Genomic DNA, 19,425 nt, shown 5'->3' with positions numbered 1-19,425 from the left:
TTTAGCTCTGTGTATTTGTGTGTGTGTTCTGCATTCTGTGATAATTTATTCTCAAAACGATGTTTCCTTGTGTATTTTTTCAAATATAAACAATCAAGGCATTCATTTATTGAAAATGTCATAGTTGCCACATATTTAAAGTAATGGTTGTGCCAGAGAGTTGGCTCAGCACATAAGTGAACTGTTTTCTAGAAGACTCAAGTTCAATTACCAACACTCACACTTGGCTGGCCCACAACTGCCTATAAGTCTAGCTCTAACAGTAATTGACACATCTGGGCTCCAAGAGCATCTGCACTCAAGTGCACACACACACACACACACACACACACACACACACACAGTTAAAACTTAAATCATTGTTCAAAAAATTAGAAATAAACTATGCATGGTGACACACACCTTTGTTCCCAGCACTCAGGGAGGCAGAGGCAGGTGGATCTCTGTGAGTTTGAGGTCAGCCTGATCTACAAAGAAAGCCCAGAAGAGCCAGGGCCACACAGAGAAACCCTGCCTCAAAATCCTCAATAAATAAATAAATAATAAAAAGTAATGTGCTAATGCAGGTCAGATGAAAGACATCTCACAGATCTCTGTGGAAAACAAATTGAGAAAGATAAACCTCATGTGATATCTGAGTAGAAATGCTTTTTAATCTTCTTTTACATACTTGCCATCCACAAACAGAGTAAACAGATGTAATGGGAAAAGGATGTTTTCACATATCAGTTTAAACCTTGGAATGTTCCTATTATGTCATGATCATAGCTCTGATGACAACATATTGGATTGCATTAAGGGATCATACCCATTCCTGAATAATCACATATTTACTTTCCTGTCCCACACTGACCTAAAAATTTTAATTATATGCTTTTCAGTGCAAATAAACACAAGAGGACTGACTGTGGCATAGCTATGGGACACAAGAATATGAATAAAGTAGAATAGTAAGCCATCTTTGAACTTCATTCTTGTTTGCAAGATAACAGTCTCCAAAATGCAGAGAAACACAAAGAAGCTCATGAGCAGCAGGATGGTCCAGGTGGCCCTTTGCTCTGGAGATGCTTTTGGAGAAAGGCTGGTGCTGTGAAGATGCCAGGCCTGCTTCATGTGCCTGCACAAGAGAGCCACCATGTACCCACTGGAGAGGGCCATGAGACTGATAAGAAAGGCTTCCCTGAAGACAAACAGTGTGGAAAATGTGCTTTGTCTCGAGTAACTCAGGGGTAGAAGTGAGCAAGACTGAGTAACATACATAAAATTATCTGAGGTCGAATTGGAGACGGCGCTATTTGATACCAAGAGGTAACTGCTAAAAGACATGTAGAGAACGCAAAGAAAAAGGGCACACGAGATGTGATGGGGAGATTTATGTTTAAACTTGTTTAAACAGCAGCTTCTAGGGCTGAGGATGATGGTCCAGAGGACATTCAGCAGACAGGCAGCACAAAGGGAGAGGCCCCTCAAGAACCTGTGTAGATAGAAAAGGGATTTGCATGTGGTGGGGTCCCACCTCCCCTGAGACATAAACATGTCTGCAGCTATGAGTCCCATAGTTAACAGCATCAGTAGTTGGGTCAGGGACAAGAAACCAATGACGAAATAAATAGGCTTAGGCCTGTGTGCACCAATGAGCATGCAGAGATGGAAGAGAAAAAGGATGCTGTTGGCTGAGATCCCAACACTCATTTCAGAGAACAAGGTGATTTTAATATTTGTGTTAGTGTGGAGTATGCTGGCCTTATTCATTGTGTGTGTATTTGCAAATATCAAAAGTCTGAGGAGAAAAGAGAAAACTCTTCATTATAAATACTGGTAATGAAGCATTAACCACCAACCCTGAGCTGGCAACAAGATGTCAATTCATCCCAATTATAACTTGTCTAATTGGAACTCAGCTCCAGCTCACACCCCCTTGAGACCATCCCCATAGTCCCCACTGTCCCCACTGTCCTGATGCTTCTCAAGCAAAACTGAACTCTTCGAACCATAGTGGGGCTGTCTCAGAATACAAACTTTCTGGTACATTAAACATTTCCAGAAGTTATAAAAAAATTTCCTCTCCTGGTCCACATGTTTGGTTTATTAAGGGGTAATAGCTGCATCTCACTTGATTGTCAGACACACGTGCACAGGATCGTTTATCTCAGTGCCCTCTTCCCTGCTGGCCAAGTATTCATTCACCTTCTTTTTCATTCATTCATTATTCATTCATTTTCTTTGTCTCTTTCTCTTCTTTTCTCTCCCCTTTGTCCCCCTTACCTCTGCCTCCTTCTCTTCCTCTTATTCTCTCTCTCTCTCTCTCTCTCTCTCTCTCTCTCTCTCTCTCTCTCAGTTTTTCAAGTCAGGGTTTCTCTATATAGTCCTCGCTGTCCTGGAACTCACTCTGTAAACAAAGATGTCCTAGTACTCGGAGATCCACCTGCCTTTGCCTCCTGAGTGCTGGGATTCAAAGCATGCACCACCGCTTCCCAGCCAAATGTTCTTAATAAATCTCCAGAACAAATAATTACCAGTTTGGACTCTGAGTTGAATCCTAATGACTCTCTGCCATTTCTTCGAAGTGTGACCATAAGCACTCAGAAGATGAGCTCCAGTCAGCAACTCTGGAGCATATGTACAGTCAAGAAGCCCCTAGGTGTGAGGATTCTACCTACACACCAAGCATGGAACTGTCCGACACAGAGTGATCTCTATACATGTCAGCTGCTGGTTTTCTCATGCAGTGGCCTGGGAGACAGAATGCAGCTCTGTGAATGACTGATCATCTCCTTCCCTGCATGAAACAGAAAAGACAAAAATGACCAAAAGGCTAGAATGATGGAGCCAAGTTCCCTTTCAAGAGAGTTTGAAATCCTGGTGTTTCTCTGAACTCTTCTAAGTGACTCTGCCTCCAACCTATGAATTTAATCTCCAGCCATGAGATCCAGTATGGTCTGAGTTCAGGGTGAGCATACTCCTTTTTTTCCCCCTCTTTTGACAGGCAAAATCAGGGTAGTAAACAAAACTACAATTACAATAGACTTAGGGCCATCTCATTCTAAGGTCATAAGTAAATGAAAAGTGTCCACCCAGTCTTGAGGGATAGGCTCCACAGGAGTCTTAAGTCTCCATTGCCTTCAAGGTGTAGGGGACTTTGTCAGACCTCTGGGATGTAGGAAATTCAGTGGGCATTTTATGTAGAGCTCATCATTTCCTTTAATGACGATTAAATACACTCAAAGTATATAATATTGTAAAAAGTTTCCCAGATAAACATTAACAAATTATCAACTGACAATCAAGGGTGTGAGATGAAATAACTTTATAGCTTTTCAGATCATATTGCACTATAATACAGTATACTGACAAGAAGCAAAAATGTTTTCAATGATCTAAGTATTTGTTCTTATATCCACAGATGAGTGTAACCCTCACCTCTCAACAAGAAAACTTCTCTTTGCAGCAGACTGAGATCAGTACAGAAAACCACAACTGATCAAGATGTAGAGTTGTGGATCCCAGTCTCGGTGGACCCATCTACCAAAGACCTCCTGCAAGCAAGGCTCAGAGAACATTGCTTCTGAAGATGGCATGGAGAGATTGAAAGCAGGGGATTAGGGAATTCACTGTGAGATTGTGTCTCCCGGTAGAGTTAAGGAGCTACAGCAATAACCTTACGCACATGACTGCCTGAACAGGAGCTAAACAAAGACAACAACACTTAGACATGCCAAGGTACAGGAAAACCACTGCTCAGCCCTTCTCAAAGAACTACAGGAGACTGAGGAATGCTAAGAGCAGGAGCAACAGTCCTCTCCAGGGAAGAGCACACAAACTGGTAGTCCAAAACCAAATTATCAGGCCTGAAAACAGGCAAACACGTCACATTATACAGACTGAGCAGGTCGCAGTTATGCATCTGAGACTATATATGTGTGTAATGAAAATTAGAGGAAAAACAGCCATGAGGATGGAGGACAGCATGGGAAGGATATTTGGATGGGTTTTGAGGGCGGAATGGGAAAGGCCATATTACGTCATTATATTATAAGCTTAAAAATTCAAAGAAGTATTTATAAAATGAGGGAATAGGGAAAATTTTAAAATTCATAAACACTTGAAAAGAATGAATAATTCAGAGCTGAAAATAAATACTTGATAAAAACAATTAATAATTTGAGTTTCCTCACATAAAAATTCTATAATAGCAACACAAAAAGCTAGTTCTTCAAAAGATTAGTGGCCACCAGGCCCAGAGAGTCATGATTAAGCTCTTCAGATTTTAATTTCTGTGAACCTGTGGAGTTCCTCATAATGCAAGTGCTCTTCCTTGACCTCAGTCTCAATGAAGAGAAGACACAGGTGATGGAGAAGGAAGGACCAGGAAAGTAAAGGAAGAGGAGGGGGGAAATTCAGTTCCATCTTCAGGTGACATAGAATAACAGTTTAAGGCACACAGCCAATATGTTTGAGTCTGTGCTGTGATGACCCCAGAAAAATAAACAGTAATGAAGCCTTCAGGACAAAGAGCAGCTGTGCACACTGGCGCTCAACCTGAATGTCAGCTTGTGACCTGTGTGCACCCATAATGGTAGCCATGGGTTTGGTAAACACATTTCATGGAGTATACATTGGTAAAGTATACATTGGTAAAGTTTTAAGAGTTTAAGAAACTTGAAATATATGCATTCACTAGCAGATACTAACGAAATAATCCTAATACATGTTTCTCTCCTATCATTTTTATAACGCAGATCTTTTTGTTCAAGTGAATACAAAAACACCTAAATACATACACACATACATGAGAGAGAGGGGAGAAGAGAAAGAGGAAGAGCGAAAAGTAGAGGGAGAAGAGAGGGTGAGGAATTGATTTTTACAAAGACATGATATTGACAACGCAGGGAGAGGGTTGTCAACCTCTGTAGATGAATGGAGGATGGATGGAAGCTGTGCTATATTTAGGATTACTTCAGTAACTACAGCCCTACAAAATGTAAACCACTTAGGGAAGCCAGGACATCTCAGGAGCCAGGAATCTTCAGCCATATTCATGGCATCATGGCTTCAGGAGATCAATGCTTTGAAGTCACTGCAGAACCATGTTAGTGTGGAGGAGAAAGTTCACAGTTGCTTCGTCTCTGCAGAAAACCTGAGGAGAGTGAAACCATGTCATGAACTGTGAGCACCAGCTTGTCTGGAGTGAGACAAACAACAGCCTTGAGCCACCTGCCAGCTCCTGTCTTTGTAGCCCCCTCAACTGTGCCTATGTGAAGGTCTGTAGGAAATTCTGGGCTAATGCATCATTCGTATACAAAGCATTGTGGTGACTAAAAAACCTTCGTAGAAATACTCCTGTCTTCCCAGATGGTAGTGCTCACATGAATGCCTACTATTCCATCACAGGAGATCAGAGAACATGACAGCCACTTCCTGCCATCAGAAAAATTATGTAAGAGAAAGCCTTTTGCACAACAGTTCAGGCTGCCACAGCCACCTGTGTCCTTGGGATTCAATTGCACTGTGCCATAAATTACCTTTTATAGCCTGGTCTATCAGGTTTCCTGCAGAGAGAATTGGTGTTCTCTACACAGAAAAAAAGACCAGGATTTGTGAAATAGGTTCCCTGTGAAGAGGCCATATTGAGGACAAGGAAGGAAAGCCTTAGAGGGTAGAACAGGAGAACAAAATACACCTGGAACGAGAAATATCCACAAGAATCCTGAACATTCCCTGTTAAAGCAACTATGAAGGCTTCAGCTGCTCAGGGCTACAAAGTTAGAGCCCACTGTTCTGCATGGAGTAGACACTGTATCATCCCTTAGTTACCAGAATCATGGACAGCCTGAGATCCATGACATCACAAAGAGGCCTCAAACAAGTTACCAGTGTTCAGCACAGCAATAGCCTGAGCTTGTGACCTGGAGGGAAATAGAGAGTGGAAAGGGGAAAGAAACCTTCTCTGCAGAGGCCATTGCATGCTGGGTGCTTGTGGCCCTGTGGGTGCACTGCAGCCAGGGAGGAGAAAGGCAGGAAGTGATCTCTGTGTGGACATTACATTAAGCTGTGGGTTTAAGCTTTCCTGGATAACATGAGGAGAGCTGCAAGAAAGAATAAATCAGGAAATTGATTGTATGACTGAATTGCTAACAAAGAAAGTCATTTACTTTAGAACAACATGAGTGCAAACCAAAATGTATTGGTATTTTGGAAACATGAAAAATTGATGATTTTTAGGATTTACAGAAAATTAATATCCTAAGGAAAAACCATGCTGATTACCAGTGCAGAACACAGTCTCCTGTGCTGAGAGGCTGTGAGAGTTCAGCATTTCCACAGATGCTGAAAACCTTCTGTAGCCCAGTTCTCCTCCTCTCATTGTGTGCCTGAGACCTAACCACCTTCTGATTCTGCACTTGGGTGCAGAGCACTTACCCAGATGGATGTGGCAGGGGAGGACTCTGCTCCTGAGGAGTTCCTGCACAGCTAAGGTGAAGGTGTCTTTAATACATATCAGAAGTTTGTTATTTCTGTGTCTGTAGAAGGTGACAAGTTCCCGCTGGGGAGCATGAAGACCTGGCGTCCCAGTGGGGTGTCCTGTCTGCCTGTTGATCTTACTCCCTGTGCCCAGATAAGAGCCATCTGGAGAGGGCTGAACACGGACTTTATCTGAGTTATCTTGCAATACCTGCGGGAGGGATCAGAAAGTTTGCACCACACAGGCAACTCTAGCTTCGCTCACTTTGAACCTCTGATCTAATCAGTCCCAAACCATTTCATAATTTTCGCTGTGTCTGCTCTGAGGTGAGAAACTGCTGGTCCTCCCATGACTTCCCATGGCTCTGAGGTTCTCCCTAAAGTGTTAACAGGCAGCCTTTCCCTGGGTCAGTACTCACACAGAGAATATGGTTTCCATGTAATATTGGTTTTGTGTGCCTCAATTTTCAGATGCTCAGCTTCAGGATTTGAACTGTCTGGCATTTACAAGCAAATGTAAAGAGAAATAATATGGAATTGTCGAGGGACAGACACACAGCTTGGCCTTTGGTGAGGCAGCAACTGGTAGATGAAAGTGGCTGAGGTTTGGGTTAACTTAAAATCCTACTATTTTTTCCTGTCCACTCTCTGATTTCCTTTCCAATTTGTATCCCCTTGATCTCCTTCAACTGTCTTATTGCTCTAGCAAGGACTTCCAGCACTATGTTGGAGAGATATGGAGAGAGTGGGCAGCCGTGTCTTGTCCCTGGTTCCTGTGGGATTGTTTAAGTTTCTCTCCATTCAGTTTGATGTTGGCTATAGGCTTCCTGTATATTAATTTTACTATGTTTAGATATGTGCCCTGTATCCCTGATCTCTCTAATACTTTAAACATGAATGGATGTTGGATTTTGTCAAATGCTTTTTCAGCATCTAGGGAGATTATCATGTGGTTTTTTTCTTTCAGTTTGTTAATATGGTGGATCACATTGATGGATTTCCGTATATTGAACCACCCCTGCATACCTGGGATGAAGCCTACTTGGTCATGGTGGATAATATCTTTGATGTGTTCTTGTATTCAATTTGCAAGTATTTTGTTGAGTACTTTTGCATCAATGTTCAATAGGGAGATTGGCCTGACATTCTCTTTATTTGTTGAGTCTTTGTGAGGTTTAGGTACCAAGGTGACTGTGGCTTCATAAAATGAGTTTGGTAACGTTCCTTCTGTTTCTATTTTGTGGAATAGTTTGAAAAGAATTGGAGTTAGCTCTTCTTTGAAGATCTGGTAGAATTCTGCGATGAAGCCATCTGGTCCTGGCCTTTTTTTGGATGGGAGAGTTTTGATGACCACTTCTATTTCCTTGGGGGATATAGGACTATTTAATTGATTTACCTGGTCCTGATTCAGCTTTGGTAAGTCAAATTGATCAAGAAAATTGTCCATTTCATTTAGATTTTCAAATTTTGTGGCATATAGACTTTTGAAGTAAGTCTTAATGATTGTTTGGATTTCCTCATCGTCTGTAGTTATGTCCCCCTTTTCATTTCTGATTTTGTTTATTTGGATGGTGTCTCGCTGCCTTTTAGTTAGCTTGGCTAAGGGTTTGTTTATCTTGTTGATTTTCTCAAAGAACCAGCTCTTCGTTTCATTGATTCCTTGAATTGTTTTATTTCCTTCTAATTGATTGATTTCAGCCCTGAGTTTGATTATTTCCAGCTGTCTACTTCTTTTTGGTGTGTCTGCTTCTTCTTCTTCTAGGGTTTTTAAGTGGGCCATTAAGTTGCTTGAATGAGCTGTCTCAAATTTCTTCTTGAAGGCACTTAGTGCTATGAACTTTCCTCTTAGCACTGCTTTCATTATGTCCTACAAGTTTGGGTATGTTGTGTCTTCATTTTCATTGAGTTCTAGGAAGACTTTAATTTCTTTCTTTATTTCTTCCCTGACCCAGCTGTCATTTAGTAGCAAGTTGTTCAGTTTCCGTGTGTATGTAGGCTTTTTGTTATTTCTGTTGTTGTTGAGGTCCAGCTTTATTCCATGGTGATCAGACAGGATACAAGGGATTATTTCAATCTTCTTGTATCTGTTGAGGCTTCCTTTGTCACAAACTATATCCTATACCAGAGTTAAAATTAACCTTATTTTGGAATAAAAAAAAAAAAAAAAAAAAAAAAAAAAAAAAAAAAAAAAAACAAAACCTTAAGTAGAGTAGATTCAATAATCTACCCTTTTTCTATTTCCTGAGCATAACATTTTAGATTTTTATGGTAGCCAACCATGCTTGGGGAGACTGTCCTGCTTCAATGGCTGTAAAGGCCTGAATGGTCATGGCTGCATTACACTGTTGTGAGACTCTAATCTTGCATATATACCACAGGCAAACCAAGGTGACCAACACCAGAAGGCCTGCTAACGCTCCCATGCCCGCCCATTCCTTCAGATGATTCATGGCTGCAGCAATCCATGATGATGATCCTGTGGCTAGTCCTGCGTCCACTCTGGTAGAATTTACCGTGACAATGGCCACTCTCAGCTGCTCCATCGTAGTATCGAATTCTCCAGTCCAATTACCTAAAATATAGCTAGAGAATTGTTTAGACAGATTTGCAGCACAGGGAAAATTCTCATGTTGTATGATAGTGACTCAAAGTCCAGCATACTTTCATTGACAGCCAAGTTGAGCGATTTTCCATAGGGTATCAATTTGCTTCTGCACGAGGTCAATCCTCTGATTGAACACCATCAAACCTCCTTTTAGTTGAGCATTAATTCCTTTTTGTACATCTAAGGCATGAGCTACATTGGCTAAAAGGTTATTCAGGGTCTGAGCAGTCTGCCCAGTATGACTCATGGCTAATGCCGCGGTGGTAGCTCCAACAGCCGCCAATGAGATGGCAGTAACAATGGCAGCTGTAATTCCAAGATCCCTTTTCTGTCTGAAGAGAGTCATAGCGTGAGGGGCATCAATGGGCACAGGCCCCCAGGGAGGCATGTGAGTAACCAGCTAGTAAATTTACTAGCATTGCAGCAGTGGGCAAAAAAGCAAGTATCATTACCACAATTACTTGGCTCTATCTGGCTAATAATGAATAAAAATGGGGGATATAAACAAACAGGTGTGGGCTTATAGGAAATATGAGAAGCCTTAACCCCCTCGTTGGAACATCTTGCATCAGTTCTAGAACTAGCAGTGGTGGTGTCTGAGGTCTGAGTAGGTTCAGGAGACTATTGCCCCCAGGGGCGAGACGTGCTCCATGTAAATTGACTAACTCCATGTTTTGCTCCACTTTTGAAAGTCATTTAAGGTTCTTAAATTATTTTTTCCCTTTTTTAAAAATTTTTCATCAATTACACTTTATTCATTCTGCATCCCCATAAGCCCCTCCCTCCCCTCCCAATCCCACCCTCCCTCCTCCCTCTGCATGCATGCCACTCCCAAAGTCCACTGATAGGGGAGGTTCTCCTCTCCTTTCTGAACTTAGTCCATCAGTTCACATCAAAAGTGGCTGCATTGTCCTCTACTATGGCCTGGTAAGGCTGCTCCCCCTCAGGAGGAGGTGACTAAAGAGCAGGCCAGTCAGTTCATGTCAGAGGCTGTCCCTCTTCACATTACTATGTAACCCAATTGGACTCTGAACTGCCCTGGGCTATATCTGTGCAGGGGTTCTGGGTTATCTCTATGAATACTCCTTGGTTGGAGTATGAGTCTCTGGGAAGTTCCCCGTGTTCAAATTTTCTTGTTCTGTTGCTCTCCTTGTGGAGACCCTGTCCTCTCCAGCTCTTACTATTTCCCAGTTCTTACATAAAATTCCATTCACTCTGCCCAACAGTTGCCCATCAGGCTTAGCATCTGCTTTCATAGTCTGTAGGGCAGAGGCTTTCAGAGGCCCTCTGTGGTAGGTTCCTAGGTTGTTTCCTGTTTTCTTCTTCTTCTGATCCTCTTTGCCTTTCCGGATGGGGATTTGACATTTTAGTTAGGGTCCTCTCTCTTGCTTAGTTTCTTTAGATGCTCAGGTTTTAGTGGGTTTGTCCTATGTTGTATGTCTATATGAGTGAGTATATACCATGTGTGTCTTTTTGCTTCTGGGACAACTCACTCAGGATGATCCTTTCCAGATCCCACCATTTACCTGCAAATTTCATGATTTCCTTATTTTTCATTGCTGAGTAATATTCCATTGTGTAGATGTACCACAATTTCTGCATCCATTCTTCAGTTGAGGGGTATCTGGGTTGTTTCCAGCTTCTGGCTATTACAAATAAAGCTGCTACAAACATGGTTGAGCAAATTTCCTTTTTGTGTGCTTGAGCCTCTTTTGGATATATGCCTAGGAGTGGTATGGCTGGATCTTGGGGAAGCACTATTCCTAGTTGTCTGAGAAAACGCCAGATTGATTTCCAGAGTGGTTGTACAAGTTTACATTACCACCAGCAGTGGAGAAGGGTTCCTCTTTCTCCACAACCTCTCCAGCATGTGTTGTCACTTGAATTTTGATCTTGGCCATTCTCATGGGTGTAAGGTGAAATCTCAGGGTTGTTTTGATTTGCATTTCCCTAATGGCTAGTGAGTTGAGCATTTCTTTAAGTGCTTCTTTGCCATTCGGTATTCCTCTACAGAGAATTCTCTGTTTAGCTCTGTTCCCCATTTTTTAAGTGGGTTACTTGGTTTGTTGCTTTTCAGCTTCTTTAGTTCTTTATATATACTGGATATGAGTCCTCTCTCAGATAAAGGGGTGGTGAAGATTCCTTCCCAATCTGTAGGAATTCGCTTTGTTTTGGTGACGGTGTCCTTTGCTTTGCAGAAGCTTTTCAGTTTCATGAGGTCCCATTTATTGATTGTTGCTCTTAGAGCCTGTGCTGTTGGAGTTCTGTTCAGGAAGTTTTCTCCTGTACCAATGAGTTCTAGGGTATTCCCCACTTTTATTTCAAGCCGATTTAATGGGTCTGGTTTTATGTTGAGGTCTTTGATCCACTTGGACTTCTGTTTTGTGCAGGGTGATAAGTATGGATCTATTTATTTTTCTATATGTAGACATCCAGTTGGACCAGCACCATTTGTTGAAGATGCTATCTTTTTTCCATTGTATGGTTTTGGCGTCTTTGTCAAATATCAGGTGTCCATAAGTGTGTGGGTTTATTTCTGGGTCCTCTGTTAAGTTCCATTGATCCACCATTCTGTTTCTATGCCAGTACCATGTAGTTTTTAAAACTGTTGCTCTATAGTACAACTTAAGATCAGGGATGGAGATACCTCCAGAAGATCTTTTATTGTAGAGGATTGTTTTAGCAATTCTGGGTTTCTTATTATTCCATATGAAGTTGAGAATTTTTCTTTCCAGGTCTGTAAAGAATTGTGTTGGTAATTTGATGGGCATTGCATTGAATCTGTAGATTGCTTTTGGTAAGATGGCCATTTTTACTATGTTAATCCTACCAAGCCATGAGCATGGGAGATCTTTTCATCTTCTCATATCTTCTTCTAGTTCTTTCTTCAGAGATTTGAAATTTTTTTCATACAAGTCTTTGACTGCTTTGGTTAGGGTTACTCCAAGGTACCTTATCTCATTTGTGGTTATTGTGAAGGGTGTTGTTTCCCTAATTTCTTTCTCAGCCCTTTTGTCTTTTGTATACAGGAGGGCTACTGATTTTTTGGAGTTAATTTTGTATCCGGCCACTTTGCTGAAGGTGTTTATCAGCTGTAGGAGTTCCCTGGTAGAGTTTTTGGGGGCACTCACGTATACTATCATATCATCTGCAAATAGTGATAATTTGACTTCTTCCTTTCCAATTTGTATCCCCTTGATCTCCTTCAACTGTCTTATTGCTCTAGCAAGGACTTCCAGAACTATGTTGAAGAGGTATGGAGAGAGTGGGCAGCCTTGTCTTGTCCCTGATTTCAGTGGGATTACTTTAAGTTTCTCTCCATTCAGTTTGATGTTGGCTATAGGTTTGCTGTATATCGCCTTTACTATGTTTAGATATGTGCCTTGTATCCCTGATCTCTCCAATACTTTAAACATGAATGGATGTTGGATTTTGTCAAAGGCTTTTTCAGCATCTAGGGAGATTATCATGTGGTTTTTTTTTTTCTTTCAATTTGTTAATATGGTGGATCACATTGATGGATTTTCGTATATTGAACCACCCCTGCATACCTAGGATGAAGCCTACTTGGTCATGGTGGATGATATCTTTGATGTGTTCTTGTATTTGGTTTGCGAGTATTTTGTTGAGTATTTTTGCATCAATGTTCAATAGGGAGATTGGCCTGAAATTCTCTTTCTTTGTTGAGTCTTTGTGAGGTTTAGGTACCAAGGTGACTGTGGCTTCATAGAATTAGTTTGGTATTGTTCCTTCTGTTTCTATTTTGTGGAACAGTTTGAAGAGAATTGGTGTTAGCTCTTCTTTGAATGTCTGGTAGAATTCTGCACTGAAACCATCAGGTCCTGGGCTTTTTTGGATGGGAGACTTTCGATGACTGCTTCTATTTCCTTGGGGGATATAGGATTATTATTTGATTTACTTAGTCCTGATTTAGCTTTGGTAAGTGGAATTGATCAAGAAAATTGTCCATTTCATTTAAATTTTCAAATTTTGTTCCGTATAGACTTTTGAAGTAAGTCCTAATTATTGCTTGGATTTCCTCAGTGTCTGTAGTTATGTCCCCCTTTTCTTTTCTGATTTTGTTGATTTGGATGGTGTCTTGCTGCCTTTTAGTTAGCTTGGCTAAGGATTTGTCTATCTTGTTGATTTTCTCAAAGAACCAGCTCTTGGTTTCATTGATTCGTTGAATTGTTTTATTTGTTTCCAATTGATTGATTTCAGCCCTGAGTTTGATTATTTCCAGCCATCTGCTCCTTCTTGGTGTGTCTGCTTCTTCTTTTTCTAGGGTTTTTAAGTGAGCCATTAAGTTGTTTGAATGCACTGTCTCAAATTTCTTCTTGAAGGCACTTAGTGCTATGAACTTTCCTCTTAGCACTGCTTTCATTGTGTCCCACAAGTTTGGGTATGTTGTGTCTTCATTTTCATTGAGTTCTAGGAAGACTTTAATTTCTTTCTTTATTTCTTCCCTGACCCAGCTGTCATTTAGTAGCAAGTTGTTCAGTTTCCATGTGTATGTAGGCTTTTTGTTATTTCTGTTGTTGTTGAGGTCCAGCTTTATTCCATGGTGATCAGACAGGATAGAAGGGATTATTTCAATCTTCTTGTATCTGTTGAAGCTTGCTTTGTGACCAACTGTATGGTCTATTTTGGAGAAGGTTTCATGAGGTGCTGAGAAAAAGGTAACTATTTTGTGTTTGGGTTTAAGGTTCTGTAAGTGTTTGTTAGGTCCATTTGATTCATGACCTCTGTTAGAGACATTGTTTCTTTGTTTAATTTCTGTTTTGTTGACCTGTCCTTTTTTGAGAGTGGGGTGTTGAAGTCTCCCATTATTAGTGTGTGGGGATCTATATGTGGTTTAAGTTTTATCAATGTTTCTTTCACAAATGTGGGTGCCCTTGTATTTGGGGCATAGATGTTCAGGATTGTGATGTCTTCTTTGTGAAATTTTCCCTTGATGAGTATCAAGTGTCCTTCCCCATCTCTTTTGATTAATTTTGGTTGCAAGACTATTTTATCAGATATTAGAATGGCTACTCCTGCTTGCTTCTTGCGTCCATTTGCTTGAAAAGCCATCTTCCATCCCTTTACCCTCAGGTAATATCTATCTTTGTGACTTAGGTGTGTTTCTTGTATACAAAAGATTGCTGGGTTTTGTTTTTGCATCCATTCTGTTAGTCTGTGTCTTTTTATTGGAGAATTGAGTCCATTGATATTGAGAGAGTGTAATGACCAGTGGCTGTTAGATCCTTTGAATTTGATGTTGGCTGTGGTCATAAGGTTGTGTGCTTGGTTGCTTTTTGTTTTACTGTATTGGGGTTATTTATTTCCTGTGTTTTCTTGAATGTAGCTAGCTTTCTTGGGTTGTATTTTCCCTTCCAGTGTCTTCTGTAATGCTGGATTCGTGTGTAGGTATTGTTGAAATTTGTTTTTGTCATTGAATATCTTGTTTTCTCTGTCTATGAGGACTGAGAGTTTTGCAGGGTATAGTAGCCTGGGCTGACATCTGTGTTCTCTTAGGGTCTGCATGATATCTGTCCAGGCCCTTCTGGCTTTCATAGTCTGTGTTGAAAAGTCAGGTGTGATTCTAATGGGTTTGCCATTATATGTTACTTGGCCTTTTTCTCTTGCAGCTTTTAGTGTGTTTTCTTTGTTCTGCATACTTACTGTTTTGATTATTATGTGGCGGGAGGATTTTCTTTTCTGGTCTGATTTATTGGGTGTTCTATAGGCCTCTTGTATTCTTATTGGTCTCTCCTTTAAGTTGGGGAAATTTTCTTCAATGATTTTGTTGAAAATATTTTCTGGGCCTTGGTGCAGGGAATCTTCTTTTTCCTCTATTCCTATTATTCTTAGGTTTTGTCTTTTTATGTTGTCTTGAATTTCTTGGACGGTCTGTGTCAGGAATTTTTTAGATTTATCATTTTCTTTGACAGATACATCTATTTCTTCCATTGTATCTTCCACACCTGAGATTCTTTCTTCCATTTCTTGTAGCCTATTGGTTATGCTAACCTCTGTAGTTCCTGCTTTCTTCCCTAAGTTCTTTCTCTCCACAATTTCTTCCATTTGTGTGTTTTTTTTTTTAATTTTTCCAATTCTATCTTCAGGTCTTGAGCTATTTTGTTGGTTTCCTTCCCCTGTCTGACTGTATTTTCATGTTTTTCTGTCAATTCCTTCAGCTGTTTGTTTGAACAATCCACTGTTTCTTTTATTTCATTCAGTGATTTAAGCATTTCCTCTCTAATGGCCACATACTTTTTGGCTTCAGCTTCTTCTATTTCTTTTCGTATTTTATTTGTTTCCTCTGTTATCATCTTCTTGATCATAGATGTTAGGTCGTCTCCTTGAATTTCATTTATGCTGGGGTGTCTAGGGCTATTTGCCCCTGGATAACTGGGTTCTGGAGATGCCATAATGCTCTGGCTTTTGTTGGTTGAACTTTTACGCTGTCCTCTACCCATTGGGCTATCTTAGTTGTTTGGATTTAGTTTCTGGTTGTTCCTGGACTCTCGTAGTGGAGAGAATCCCTTTGGCAGGAAGATAGTTTTTCCTCAAGGAAGCCTTCCCAGCTTTTTGGGTATAGTCCCTGGATGTCTGGTGTTTTTCAGGAGTTCCTACAGCTCACCTCCGGCCTAGAGACCTGGGTGGTAACTGTGGTCCTGATTAGTCAAGAGGGCTCTCCTCTCACCGGGAGAAGTCCTGGGGGCAGCTGCCCTTCTTCTGTGTTTCTTGCTGTAAATTTAGTGATCAGTTGCGGTAATCTGTGGCGGGTGAGTACTGCTCTGGTGTCTTGGGGTACTCAGTTCTGTCTGTTTGCAATCTGCAGTCTGCTAGACTTTCCCTAGGTGACCCCAGCAGCAAGGTTTCTTCCTTCTCTGTGGGGTCCTCTCCGGACAGAGGTTCCCAGTCCCTGTCATACTGAGGTGCACACCTTGTCTGTACCGCTGAGCTGAGCACAAAGCTCTCTGCGCGTGGCAGGAGCTCGGCTGTGATGGCGGCAGAGACCTTCCGGGGAGAGACTGGGTGACCTGCGATCAGACCTGCAACCCTGCTTCCCCGTGGGGTCCCCCCGCGACTGGGACTCCCAGTCTCAGGTACCCTTGTGTCCACGGATCAGCCTGGGAAAGTGATCAGGACATGCCTGCTTGTGGCTCCAGCCCGGAGACCCAAAGCCTGCGTTACCCGGGATTTCTTCTGGGTTCTGGCTGGGTAGCTGTGAGTGGACCCATCCGATTCCCACGCCATGGGAGCCTCCCTTCACCTGGGAAACACGGTCGATGTAGTTTCAGGGCCCCGAGTTCAGTCTCCTGGTCTCTGCACGGAAAGTGCTGTCCTGCTCCTCAGATGCGCTGTTTTCCCGGTGCCGCCATCTTGGCTCCCCCCCCCCCCAGGGGTGCACGATCTGTTTGGTTTTATCTTCCTCTAATTCTTTATGTATTTTATTTGTTTCCTCTATTATCCTCTTCATCAGCATAGATGTAAGGTCATCTTCTTGATTTTCTATTTTGCTGGGTTGTCCAGGGCTGCTCGCCCCTGGATGGCTGGGTTCTGGAGATGCCATATTGCTCTGTCTTTTGTTGGTTGGGCTTTTAGGCTGACCTCTACCAATTGGGCTGTATTAGGTGTTGGCTGTTAGTTTCTGTGCTTCCTGGAGTCCTGAGGTAGGGATAATCCCCTTGGCCAGAAGATGATTTTCCTGAAGGAGGCCTCCTCTGCTTTTTGGTTCTGGTCACTGTATGGCCAGTGTTTCTCAGGAATTGCCACTGCTCATCTCAGGTGTAAAGACCTGAGTAGTAGCTGTGGTCCTTGTTAGTTAGGGGGGCTCTCCTTTCACCCATAGAAGTTTTCAAGACAGTTGCCCCACTGCTGGGTTTCTCGTTCTGAATTTAGTGAGCTGTTGTTGTTGTTACACTGTTTTCCAGGTACAGCCCTCTTGAAGATCCAGCTGATTCCCTAGCTGTGGAGTTTTCTCCCAACAGGGAAACTCAGCCTGTTATCCTGGGGCACACAGTTCTGTTCGGGAAGGTGAGAGGAGCACCCAGCAAGTTTCTGGGCCAGGGGCTGAGTGCTCTGCTCTGGGCCTGGAGAATGTGTGCCTAGGTTGAGTTGGCACCTGGGGGTGCTGCTCTGGTCTGGATGTTGTGCACACTTCTCTGGGCTGGCAGTTGAGGGTTCCTCTATGGTCTGGAGGCTGGGCACCTCACTCTGGGCCAGAAGCTGTGTGTCCCTGTCTGGGATGGCGGCTGCAGGTGCTGCCCTAGTCCGGATGCTCTGCACCTGGGTCTGGGATGGTGGCTGAGGGCGCTGCTTTGGACCAGAGGCTCTAAGCTCTGATCTGGGCTGGCAGTGTGTGTCCCCTTCTGGGTCAGATTGGGGACTGCCTTTCTGTCTGGGATGGCGAGTAGAACCCGCAGGCACAGATGCATTTGGCTCTGCCTTTCTGGCCTTTGGGAGTCTGGGCATCTGCCTAACCTGGGAAATTTTCCCTAGACCTTTTCGGGATGGGGGTGTTGGCTGAATGCTCTGAGATCAGAACAGCTGATTCCCTCCCTGAGGGTTTGCACCCGACAGTGAAACTCAGTGTCTGGTGCCCTGGGACCCGCAGTTCTATCTGATGCAGCGAATCAGGTGTGCAGGCAGGGCTCTGTGCTGGAGCCTGGGTCTCCGGCTCTGGCTCTGGGCTGGCTCCTCGGGCGCCCACGGAACCCGAGTCTTTTCCAGGGGATGTCTGGGTGACCTAAGGTCGGTTCCAATCATTTCCTGCACCGTGTGGTTATCTCTCAACTGGAGATTCCAGTCTCTGATGTTGTGGTGAGCACAGTTCAGTTTGGGACCATGACCAGAGCACACTGGTGTATGGCTCTGTGTTGGCGACCAAGCGTCTGGCAGAACAGGAATCTCTTCCAAGGTTTAGACAGGTAAGTTAAAAGCTGATTAAATCCCCCACCGTGGGGTATCCTCTCACCTGGGAAACACAATCACTTGTGTTTTATGGCCTCGAGTTCTGATTGCTGGTCACTGTGCCAATCCTGCTGTGCTGCTGGTCAGAATGAGAGTCCTCCCGGCACTGCCATCCCAGTCTATCAGGTCTCATCAAGAGTCAAAATGTCTGTTCTTATATGGGTATTATTATTTTCTTTCTGTGACTCTTATAAAGTTCCCATAACATGATTTTGAATCAAAATAGTGGTGCTATGAGAGGTGCATCTGACTCTTCCAAGGGACTTGCATTTCTGAACGTCTAGTGACCTGTCACCTTGATAGATTACAAACTACCTAGAAGGGAGTTATCCACTAAGGAACAGAGACGTACTATGATCCCCTTCCTTAAGGATAAATGTAGATGGGCATGTCAGCACCATGAAGCAAAAGGAGCCATCTGTTCCAGGGGCTTTGGGAAAGTATGAAGCCTACCTCCACATATACAGTCAAACAATGGGCTTTTTAGTGCTCATCCCTGGACAGTGATTTCCTCCATGATGGACTCCAGCCATTGCTCATTTTTGCCACCGAGAATGCCTCATGCTATTCTGTAATAAATTTTTGCTGTCATCTTCACTATGCTTTGTGGAAAGTCATTCAAATAAAATCATCAAGTTCGTGGAGCCCTATGAAAACCACTGTGAGACCCTCCCTCCAAAATATCCTAACACTGAACCCAGAGAAAAGGAAGCAAAACTAAACAATGATGTTCTCCCACCACCACATTCAGAGTTCCACCTGGCTTTCAGTTTTGACACTGTGCACTGAAAGGAGCTGCATCTTTATATTTACAATGGCTTTCAGTACAAAGGATTTTTTATGGAAATACTTCTTTAAATGGCCAATATTTCAAACGTCTTTTCTCACTACATTATTGTTTTGGGGGATCAAGCTAAGACCCACCATCATCATTCAAGTTGCTCCATGTCCTGGTTTGCTTTCCTGTTGTGATGAAATACAGTGAGCAAATCCAACATGGAGAGATAAGAATTTGCTTCAATTTACAAGCTATAGGCCATTAGTGAGGGAATCCAGGGCAGGAGCTGAAACAGGAACCCAAGCAGAAACCAAAGAGGAAGGCTGCCCACCAGCTTTCTACCCTTGGCTTTCTTAGCTACCTTTTGTTGCAGGGTATTTTATTTCATTGTGAGTCCTGAGGCTGTGATCTGTAAATACCTGTTTCTAATTGTGGTTTGGCTCAGTCTTTGACCCTAGAGCTTTCTGTGTATTTTAAACAAGTTCTTGTGGTGCAGCCAAACACTACAACACAGCTTTAATCCAAGAGCTTTCTGTAAACTGGAATAAATCAAGTTAACCCTAGGTCAATAGTCAAAGCAACCAACCAGCTGACAGGGATTCAACTGACAGGAGGGACA

At 42.6% G+C, this 19,425-nt stretch overlaps 1 protein-coding gene across 2 annotated transcripts; it reads right to left on the bottom strand.

Annotated features, from left to right (window-relative positions):
- Nucleotides 1-794: 794 nt before the first annotated feature.
- LOC132654230 (vomeronasal type-1 receptor 44-like) lies at nt 795-6,643 on the bottom strand. 2 transcript variants are annotated; one of them, XM_060383738.1, is made up of 2 exons: nt 6,421-6,643; nt 795-2,779 (listed from the first exon to the last, which is right to left on the bottom strand). In XM_060383738.1, exon 2 carries the CDS (start codon nt 1,750-1,752, stop codon nt 823-825), a length of 930 nt encoding a protein of 309 aa, XP_060239721.1. In that variant the 5' UTR covers nt 1,753-2,779; nt 6,421-6,643; the 3' UTR covers nt 795-822. The 2 variants fall into 2 exon arrangements, with proteins under 2 accessions (XP_060239721.1, XP_060239722.1); XM_060383739.1 differs by lacking the exon at nt 6,421-6,643 and adding an exon at nt 3,421-3,475.
- Between the last annotated feature and the right edge of the window lie 12,782 nt (nt 6,644-19,425).

This window comes from Meriones unguiculatus, chromosome 5 (assembly GCF_030254825.1).
Source record: "Meriones unguiculatus strain TT.TT164.6M chromosome 5, Bangor_MerUng_6.1, whole genome shotgun sequence".
NCBI classification, from domain to species: Eukaryota; Metazoa; Chordata; class Mammalia; order Rodentia; family Muridae; genus Meriones; species Meriones unguiculatus.
This window is presented reverse-complemented; position numbering and strand designations above follow the sequence as displayed.

Coding starts and splice junctions, on each gene's coding strand:
- LOC132654230 (XM_060383738.1), bottom strand. CDS start 1,752: ATGAATAAGGCCAGCATACTCCACACTAACACAAATATTAAAATCACC.